The 9,483-nt window shown below is 47.8% G+C and overlaps 3 protein-coding genes across 3 annotated transcripts; 2 read left to right on the top strand and 1 right to left on the bottom strand.

Annotated features, from left to right (window-relative positions):
- The first annotated feature begins 1,137 nt into the window (after nt 1-1,137).
- LOC133922928 (uncharacterized) lies at nt 1,138-2,154 on the top strand. The gene has a single exon (XM_062368442.1). The coding sequence runs from the start codon at nt 1,138-1,140 to the stop codon at nt 2,152-2,154; it is 1,017 nt and encodes a 338-aa protein (XP_062224426.1).
- Nucleotides 2,155-2,693: 539 nt separating this feature from the next.
- Nucleotides 2,694-6,279, bottom strand: LOC133922927 (uncharacterized). Its single transcript, XM_062368441.1, has 6 exons — nt 6,044-6,279; nt 4,981-4,991; nt 4,872-4,888; nt 4,334-4,701; nt 3,657-4,092; nt 2,694-3,314 (listed from the first exon to the last, which is right to left on the bottom strand). Exons 1-6 carry the CDS (start codon nt 6,277-6,279, stop codon nt 2,694-2,696), a joined length of 1,689 nt encoding a protein of 562 aa, XP_062224425.1.
- A 182-nt stretch (nt 6,280-6,461) lies between these two features.
- LOC133921590 (aquaporin PIP1-1-like) lies at nt 6,462-9,481 on the top strand. The gene is made up of 4 exons (XM_062366532.1): nt 6,462-6,873; nt 8,132-8,427; nt 8,800-8,940; nt 9,189-9,481. Exons 1-4 carry the CDS (start codon nt 6,540-6,542, stop codon nt 9,282-9,284), a joined length of 867 nt encoding a protein of 288 aa, XP_062222516.1. The 5' UTR covers nt 6,462-6,539; the 3' UTR covers nt 9,285-9,481.
- The last annotated feature ends 2 nt before the right edge of the window (nt 9,482-9,483 follow it).

Raw genomic sequence — 9,483 nt, 5'->3', positions numbered from 1 at the left:
GAAATAATATAAGAGAAAGCGGCATCTAACTAACCACCAGACTGCCCCACTGCCAGTGGGTCCCACCTCCACTACCGTTCTCATCATCACCTCTTCCTTTCCAGAACCTCCTCATCAGTGCCCTCCTTCCTTAAAAAACCAGAAAAGAAAAAAAAAAACAGTGCCCTCAGGCCATCTCCAACAACTACCTTAAATTTTCATCCTAAAAATATTATTACAGCATACCCTATCACTATTACAGCATCCCTCAACCTCTCCATCTCCAGCAGTTACTCTATATCTCATCCACTATCTTTTCTCCCCTATATTAAATTGATTTTTTCCCAACCACCGTAACCGTCGCAGGAGCAAAGGTTTTTCGCATGATCCCGTTGTAGCGGCTATCGAAAAATACGTTACAAATAAGTGTGTCGCAATAAATTTTCTTAGAAATTTTATTTGCGGACGATATTGTTGCATTAAATATTTGAGTGATTATTTTGGTCTGTGGACCTGCAAGTACGCACTCGAAAATGAACGTTTGCAACGTACCCAAGGATCAAATGCGTGCCATGCAATGTAGCGTGTACATTAGAAGGCCCGGAGTCTGGCTGCGGGTGATTGACGAGTTCTGGCTTGGAGTGGAAGGAACTGTGGAGCGTTGATGTGGAACAAGGCCGCGAGTCTTGCTGCCGAAGCCTCACGAGAACTGGCTTCTAGGGGAAGGAATGACGTTGGTTTCCGTCACAAGGCTCATGATATCCCTATATATATGAGGTTGAGTTACTCATAATTTGCAAGCCAGCAAAAAATGGATCGTCGCGAAGCCTGGAAGGAGACTGTGAGGGAGTTGTGTTTTGGCAATGACTCTTCCGATGAGGAAGATAATTTGTTCCTTGCCACTGTGAGCGCCTTGCATCAGTCGGAGGCATCACAGCGGGGACCGTGGGGTGGTTCATTGCCGGGCCGTCGGCGTATCGAGCGGAATCGGCTGGAGGGCCATCATAGGTTGTTTAATGACTACTTCGCCGATCACCCGGTGTACCCAGATTACATCTTCCGTCGCAGGTAATGTTACGAAAATGAAGTGTCTTCTCGCAGTATTATGATGACACGGCTTATGCTCGTCGGTCCTGCAGGTTTAGGATGAAACGTGACATGTACCTCAAGATTGTACAGGCAGTTGCGGACCATGACCCGTGGTTTCAACAGAGGAGGAATGCTGCTGGAGAGCTCGGCCTGTCGGCATTGCAACAAGTCACTGCGGCGTTTCGTATGCTCGCGTACGATACTCCTGCCGATTCTCTCGATGAGTGCCTCCGCCTAGGGGAGTCCACTATCATTGAGAGTATGAGGCGGTTTGTACGAGCCGTGGTCGGGGTATTCGGGGACGAGTACCTCCGTGCTCCAAACGAGGAGGACACGGCGCGCTTGATTACTATGAACGAGCGAAGAGGGTTCCCCGGGATGCTCGGAAGCATCGACTGTATGCATTGGAGGTGGAAGAACTGTCCGACAGCGTGGTCTGGTTCCTTCACGGGCCACGTGAACTTGCCGACGATCATTCTAGAGGCAGTGGCGTCACAGGACCTGTGGATTTGGCATGCTTTCTTCGGCATGCCAGGATCGCTAAACGACATCAACGTTCTTCACCGCTCCCATCTCCTCAACAATCTTGCCGCTGGCGTGGCCCCCCAGGTCCAATACTCCATTAACGGACATGCCTACACCATGGGGTACTACCTTGCAGATGGTATCTATCCGGAATGGGCCACCTTCGTGAAGCCTATTCCTTGTCCAGTTGGGAGGAAGCGGCAGCACTTCGTCGTTCAGCAGGCGGCGTTACGGAAGGATGTCGAACGGGCCTTCGGGGTCCTGCAAGCCAGGTTTCCCATAGTGAGGGGGGCTACGAGGATATGGGATGAGGAAACACTGCACAACATCATGACCGCCTGCATTATCATGCACAACATGATAATCGAAGATGAGAGACCCGATGGGGACGTCGAACACGTGTACGACGGTGCTGGTGTTCCTGTTGAGCCATCACGCAACCTAACACCCACACTAGAAGCATTTGCACACCGGTATGGGATGATAACTAGCAGGCATGGGCATCACCAACTCCATGACGATCTTGTCGAGCACCTATGGCAGTTCCACGGAGTGGAGTAGTGCGTATTATGTTCAATAATTTGTCCTGTGTCCTTTGGCAGTACGTATTATGTTTAATAAATTGTCCCGTGTCCTTAGTAAACATACACACGTATGGTCCGTTTGTGTACAATTTCGTTAGAGAAGAGTTGCACATTCAGAATGGTTCTGATAACCGAGAATGGAGTTCGTATGAGGTCGCACATAATACTAGAACATAATACTGGTGTCGTGCAATTGTCGCACGTCAAACATCAGCACAGCACAGTTGAATGACCATAGCACAGGCAGCAGCAAGTGGGCAGCAGCACAGCACACCCAGGAGGCACATGTAACCTCATCACTACTCCGCAATCATCATCTTCAGGAGCCCAGCCATTAAGCAGTCCAAAAAATAATGCAAGACTTAGACCACATCGCAATACCAGTACCATGTACGAACATAATTCGTACAAGCTCCCAGGCAAACAACCAGACTCAACGAAAAACTGTTTTGGTACAGAACGAAAAACTGGACCACAATGTCACCATGAAATAAAACTCCGCAATCAGGTTCACAATTACAAAGATGGGCCTCCGGTGACACGCCTAGCGGCAATGATGCTCTGCCTGAGGCTCTTGTAGTAGGCCTGCTGGTCCTCGTCCATTTGAGAAAGGTCCATGCTCATTATGTGCCTTTCCTCCTTTTCCTTTTCCATTTGTATACACTCCGCCTCGAGCCTTAACCTCTGCTGCTCCTTTTCCAGTTCCATTTTCATTCTTTCCTCCTCGAGCCGTAGCCTTTGCCGCTCCACATCCATCAACTCAGCAAACCTCTCAGCTCTTTCCTTTTCAATCTTGTCTTTCATTGCCAACTGCCGATCGAATAAGTCTGTCATGGGCGCAGAAGCTGAACTAGACGACGACGTACCTCGGGCTTCCTTGGACCGAGTGCGACCAGGAGGACATTTGCCACGTTCACCGGCATTGGATGTGGTTGCATCAACATCCTCTGCTCCGTTCAAGCCGCCTGACGAGGCTACATTGGGGGTTGATGAGGGGCTTGCCGCGGCGGATGTCTTCTGCCTTTTGCGGGAGGTTTCTACTTGCCACTTGGGATGATCCCTCAACTCCCTCCAACATGGCAGCAAGGTGAACTCCTTGTGCTTAGCGGCTTGAAACATCTTGCATGCCTCCACAACCTCCAATGTGCAAAAAACATGGTTCATCAGCTTCATAGAGTGCCACATAAATTGCATATGAGCCATGTCAGAAACGATGCAAGTGTAGTCAACTGTGAACAAATATCCAAATGATGCAAGTTTAGTCTACTGTGAACTAATGTCCACATGCTTCGTTCGAACTATATGTAAAACTTATGGACATGCTTGGAAGACATTGCTGAGTTCGACCTATATGTAAAAACTTATGGCTTTGCACACTCAGGTCTTATGCAGACAGATGCAGTACGAAGTGGATGAATCAGTATTGTGCTTGGTAGACATTGCTGAATTGGAAAAAAATATTATGAACTATTGACATACCATCTCGGCCTCGGTTGTTCCACTCCTCCTATTGCGCTGAGCCCTAGCATAGTGGTCGCAGAACTTCTGCACCATACCGTTGATGAAAGTCCATCTCCCCTGCAGCGACTTCCTATTGCGGGTGGAGGTGAATGTTTTGTTCTCATGGTAGAAAGTCTCCACTCGCTGCCAGAAAGCACCCAAACTCTGGTTGCTCCCCACCACAGGATCCATGCTCACTTGCAACCATGCCCCCACCAGTAGTAGGTCCTCCTCAACCCTGTAACTAGATCCACGGCCACCCCCAGGTGCGACATCTCCAGGAGCCTCCACACTCTGGACATCTGCCGAAGGGATCTGGCTCCCGAATATGCTGTCTTGGGTTAGCGGCGTAACATCGGCCCAATTCATGTCCTCACTGTCGCCACGAAGGAACCCAGCGTACTCCATAGATTCCCTGAACACAACAACAATAGCAAATGGACAAACTTTCTACGGACATGAGCATGCTTATACTGATTCTGAAATATACTTTGACAAATAACTTAGCTCAACGACCATCACATAAAAACCTGCCATAAGCAGTTCACACACAAATTGTTACGTCTTAGGCAATAGCACATACATAACACCTTACTAGTGGAACACATACATTACGGCACAATCCACACAGCTAAGTTTGCACCCTCCCCAACTACATGCTCCCAGAACGATCGGATTCGTAGGGCAGGCTATCCTCCAAACAAAGTAACTCATCAGGGCTCCAGTCAACGGGAACCAAGTCATCATCGTCGACGTGCAACGATCCCGAACCTTCCTCTGCCTCGTCCACGCTCCCATTGTCGCCCTGACCAACACGGTTCATAGCATCTTTGACTTCGAAACCAAGTTGTTCAAGGTCTGCCGCAATGGTCTCGACCTGAAGAAGTGCCATGTTCAGGTCCACGGCAGCAGGGGTGTTCTCCGGACTCAGGTTATCACTGACCACCTTCTGCAAAGCGTCAGCCGCCACCTGCACACGGGCTTGCATCTTCGACACAATATCGGATAGCTCGGTGGAGTCCATCTACAAGCAAGGGAGCGGGAACACAAAAGCGACAAACTAAATTGCACCTCAAAGTGAACACTGCAATGAAATTTCATGCACGATGCATACATACACAGTACTTCCCTCTAGTATATGGCCCATTATCACTACCGTGCCCCCTTATTTGACATGAAGATTCTACAACATACCTTAAGTACAGTCCTGACTAGCATAAAGATTTCGAAAAATGTAGTTAAGTCAGCAGTCCAACACTTCATTAATATTCAAACACACTGCAATTATCTCAGTTAGTCGCACTTGCACTGGACCTACAATTATGCAGCATCAGGTATTCAATCATTGGACAGAAAAACAGTTATGAACATAGCACGATGGGCATGAGTGTCGATTCAAAACTAATAATTGCACACGGTTCCAGGCCTCCACTCTAATATGACCCCTAATTTCACATTATCCTTATAATAACTCAACCTTCAGTTCAATCATGAGTACCATACAGATTTCAAAAGCTTCACCTCAAAACAAACACATACCAATCATATCAGTGCCTTGCACTTGCACTGAAACTACATTTATCAATTGCAGGTTTGTTCATCATTGGACACATAAAATATTTCTGAACTCACTATGATCAATTACATATATATCACATGACTACATTTCCAGGAGCCTTAACAAAAATGGTCCTTGTCCCAATGTGTTATGAACTTGCCACCATTCCATTACAAGTGAGGTCAGTTCGTTCAAAGGTACCATGGTACTGCCATCGGAACAAAAAAATTGTATGAAACCCAACAAAATACAGAGGAATCAAATGGTCAGCACATTACCTGAGAAGGTTATAGGGCATCACAGGTCAAGGCTCCTACATTGTACTACCAAATTTGATCTTAACCTGCATTTTGTATTGATCAAGGTTCAGAGCAACATACATCCCATCAAAGGCCATTTTGAAGCCACATAACAGCACACTATTTCAACCTAAAGGCTCAAATCTGAAAGGGAACTCCATTTTATCTCACGCAGTAATCAAATTGACCTCATTTGCATGTCACATAAATGCTACAAACAAATGTTGGTTCATTAACCTACAATCCGACCATTTTGCTGCACAAATGAGGGTAGGTTAGCATCATTGCCTGCCAGATCCGAATGCTACGTGTGCCACACCCGCAGATCCGTGCACAAAACCAAAATCGATGTCACAATCACACACAAAACACTGCAAATCGCATCATAATCTGGCCGAACCTTCCCTACAGCACCTACATCGATCAATCCCCTTCAGTGGCGACGCCAACCCCCTGCACCACCACCCATCCTCGCCGCGTATCCATGAATCGAGGAGCGGAGGACTTACCACAGCCTTCGGGTCGACCTCGGTGTTGCTAGGGCGCCGGCGGCCGAGCAAACTGAAGGTGGGGAACCCGCCGGATCCGCGTCGTCTGCCGGCTCGCCGGAGGCAGGTCGCTTGCGCTGGCCCCCCAACGTCCCCGCCTCACCGCCGCACCCTCTCGCCACCTCCACTTCCGAGTCTCCGCGGGAGCAACGGCCTGGACTGGATTCCCCTCGCGCACAGTGTCGCGGCGCCCGCATCGCCCCGCAAATTTGCCGACGGGACTGCCCTCCCCGCTTCCCTGTGGCACCCGATACGGTAGCCGCTGGAAGAAAATATCAGGCGCTACAGTGTTTTGCGGCTCGGATAAGGACTCCCCTGAGTTGATCTCACTCCCTCTCCTCACTAGCTGTCCAGCTCCCTAGCTCCCTGCCTTTATAATCACCCGACCCCCACCACTGCTTCAAGAAACCACCGAGTCCGAGCGAGAGGAAAGAGAGAGAGAGAAGGAGAGGCGAGAATGGAGGGGAAGGAGGAGGACGTGCGCCTGGGCGCGAACAAGTTCTCGGAGAGGCAGCCAATCGGGACGGCGGCGCAGGGCGGGGACGACAAGGACTACAAGGAGCCCCCGCCGGCGCCGCTGTTCGAGCCAGGGGAGCTCAAGTCATGGTCCTTCTACCGCGCTGGCATCGCCGAGTTCGTCGCCACCTTCCTCTTCCTCTACATCACCATCCTCACCGTCATGGGCGTCTCCAAGTCCAGCTCCAAGTGCGCCACCGTCGGCATCCAGGGCATCGCGTGGTCCTTCGGAGGCATGATCTTCGCGCTCGTCTACTGCACCGCCGGCATCTCCGGTCAGTTCACCTTCTTGCTGGCTTAACATACTTATGCTTAATTTTCTGTTCAATATTTTGTTTTGATTTGTCTTGCTAGGGTGTCCCGTCACCCCCTTTTGCTATAGCCAATTTCTACTGCACAAGACATGATTACAACCTGTTCTTTTACTTGCTTAGCTCAGTAGTTCTCCATAGGGCACTAGCACGGGATTCATGAAGACTTCTATTTAGCTATTTTGGTATGTCCTACAGTAGTCAGCACTCCTAAAAAGGGATAATCTGTAAACTCGCTATTAGTGGATGAAAATCTGTTCAAATTCTTGTTTCTTGTTGATATAGTAGCTTAAATTTCCGTACCTCTCTCATCTGTATTTTTTTCTTTGTTTCCCGCATAGTACTCTACAGTTTCCGGCCATCAGCATAGAGATTACAGATTAGGAAGCCTCCTGTTCTCTTCTTTTTCCAAAAAACCCAGATCTTAAGCCTCCTCCCTTTGCCTTGTACTAGTTTGTACCTTTCTAGGCTTTCTTGCACCTAGAGAGATTTGTCCTTTCGTAATAAATAAATTTTGCAATTTCATCGGCGTACTGAATGGCTGGAGCTAGAATTTAATTGATGGTGGTGCCAAATACACAATCCAAAGTAAATATTGGTCTTATAACTCAATTTACCGTAGTGCATATATGGTCAAAATAAGACAATTAATACTAAAATTTCGATTACCCTTGTGCACTGGCACCAGGGTACAACACCCTAGCTTCGCCCCTGGGTGCAGCTTGTTCTTATGCAAAGGCATCATCAACAGCTAGAGGCAGTTCCATCTTTTATGTAGAAATTCAGCCCATAGTTTCATCAGTAATTCTTCAAAGTTCAAACCACAAAAAGCGCCATTTTAATTAGTTGAGCATCATTCACTCGAGGTAAACAAAGATGCAATGTATTAAAAGAGTAAACTACAGACAATCTATGTAGGTTGGACAGAAAAATATATTACTTACTCTTGCTACGGCAATACCAACCTTTAGTGGTACTGAAGAATTCATGGGGGCAACGAAGCATGTTTTATGGTGAACTTGTACAGTGTCTATCAATAGAAAACCTGCACTTAATTTATATGGTCCAGTTTGGATATCGCTTCTGAATCTCAGGTACTGTCTGGTTCATATCAAAATGTCAAATTGTGAAATAATGCATGCTCTTCAGCTAGCATGGCCACAATATAACTAGTACAACAACTAAGGGCACCACTAATATCTGCTACCTGCTACTGCAACAGGAGGGCACATCAACCCAGCCGTGACCTTTGGCCTGTTCTTGGCCAGGAAGCTGTCCCTGACGAGGGCCATCTTCTACATAGTCATGCAATGCCTGGGGGCCATCTGTGGAGCTGGAGTGGTGAAGGGCTTCCAGCAGGGGCTTTACATGGGCAACGGTGGTGGTGCCAACGTTGTCGCCAGTGGATACACCAAGGGTGATGGCCTTGGTGCTGAGATCGTCGGCACCTTCATCCTGGTCTACACCGTCTTCTCGGCCACCGATGCCAAGAGGAATGCCAGGGACTCCCATGTTCCTGTAAGTATTCCTGCTCCTCCATTTCCCTAGTTTGTTCAATATGTCGGAGTTATGCATTTATTTATTTGGCTTACACCTATGCAATTTGGTCACCATTCGCAACTAAACCCAAAAGTGATGGTTGTAATTTGTGCTCTGAATTTCTGATGTGCAACTTTATGTACTTCATAGTTCATACATGATGCACGTACATTGGTAGGCCAAATGTAATGAACTGATGCACTCGTGAGTAGTCTGCATTTTTAATTGTAATTTTAGCGGATTCCTATCTTGCTTGTTTCAACAAATTGACCTTACATGCATACTCTTTAGATATATATCGTTCCTGTTTGTGCTAATACTCATCATGAAATCCGTCTCTGGTGAAAACAGATCCTTGCCCCACTGCCAATTGGGTTTGCGGTGTTCCTGGTCCACCTTGCCACCATCCCCATTACTGGCACTGGCATCAACCCAGCTAGGAGCCTTGGCGCTGCCATCATCTACAACAGGGAGCATGCCTGGAACGACCATGTGAGTGAAACCCCTCTTCAGTCCTCTCTCACCCACTTCCCATTTTCATCTGTTTGGTGCCATTTTCATCCGAATATCAGACTTGTAACCACTGTCTTTCGATTGTGCAAGCATAGTGGCATGTCTGGGAAGTCTGATCTAATCTAGGCTACGGGATATAATAGTATTCCTGTCCTTTGTTGACGCATCTTTAGTCTATCGATACCAAAGAGTTATTATAACGGTTCCGGTTTCTATCATTGTTGCAGTGGATCTTCTGGGTCGGCCCCTTCACTGGTGCTGCCCTGGCCGCCATCTACCACCAGGTGATCATCAGGGCCATCCCGTTCAAGAGCAAGTCTTAAGCTGCCGTTGCCAAGACATGCCAGTCCGAAGAACAAGTGTCTACTGTGATGTCTTGTTTGCACACGCCTATTATCTATCTGTTGATTCCTCGTCCCTCTTCAAGACCGCTGCATTGTTCTGCAAAACTTGTGTATTTCAGTACGGAGCTGTGTATGCTTTTTAATGTGGAGATTTAAGTTATCATCCTTTGTTGCTAGA

This window comes from Phragmites australis, chromosome 6, assembly GCF_958298935.1.
Source record: "Phragmites australis chromosome 6, lpPhrAust1.1, whole genome shotgun sequence".
NCBI classification, from domain to species: domain Eukaryota; kingdom Viridiplantae; phylum Streptophyta; class Magnoliopsida; order Poales; family Poaceae; genus Phragmites; species Phragmites australis.
The sequence above is the reverse complement of the archived record's forward strand: the minus strand, read 5'-3'. Positions and strand labels throughout refer to the sequence as shown.

Excerpts from the sequence above, each read along its gene's own strand:
- LOC133922927 (XM_062368441.1), bottom strand. The coding sequence starts at position 6,279 with ATGCGGGCGCCGCGACACTGTGCGCGAGGGGAATCCAGTCCAGGCCGT. Across the intron at positions 4,093-4,333 it reads TCCGATCGTTCTGGGAGCAT|GGAATCTATGGAGTACGCTG; the intron begins GTAGTTGGGGAG and ends TGTTGTGTTCAG. Across the intron at positions 3,315-3,656 it reads GAACAACCGAGGCCGAGATG|GTTGTGGAGGCATGCAAGAT; the intron begins GTATGTCAATAG and ends TGCACATTGGAG.
- LOC133921590 (XM_062366532.1), top strand. The coding sequence starts at position 6,540 with ATGGAGGGGAAGGAGGAGGACGTGCGCCTGGGCGCGAACAAGTTCTCG. Across the intron at positions 6,874-8,131 it reads CTGCACCGCCGGCATCTCCG|GAGGGCACATCAACCCAGCC; the intron begins GTCAGTTCACCT and ends CTACTGCAACAG. Across the intron at positions 8,941-9,188 it reads AGCATGCCTGGAACGACCAT|TGGATCTTCTGGGTCGGCCC; the intron begins GTGAGTGAAACC and ends TCATTGTTGCAG.
- LOC133922928 (XM_062368442.1), top strand. The coding sequence starts at position 1,138 with ATGTACCTCAAGATTGTACAGGCAGTTGCGGACCATGACCCGTGGTTT.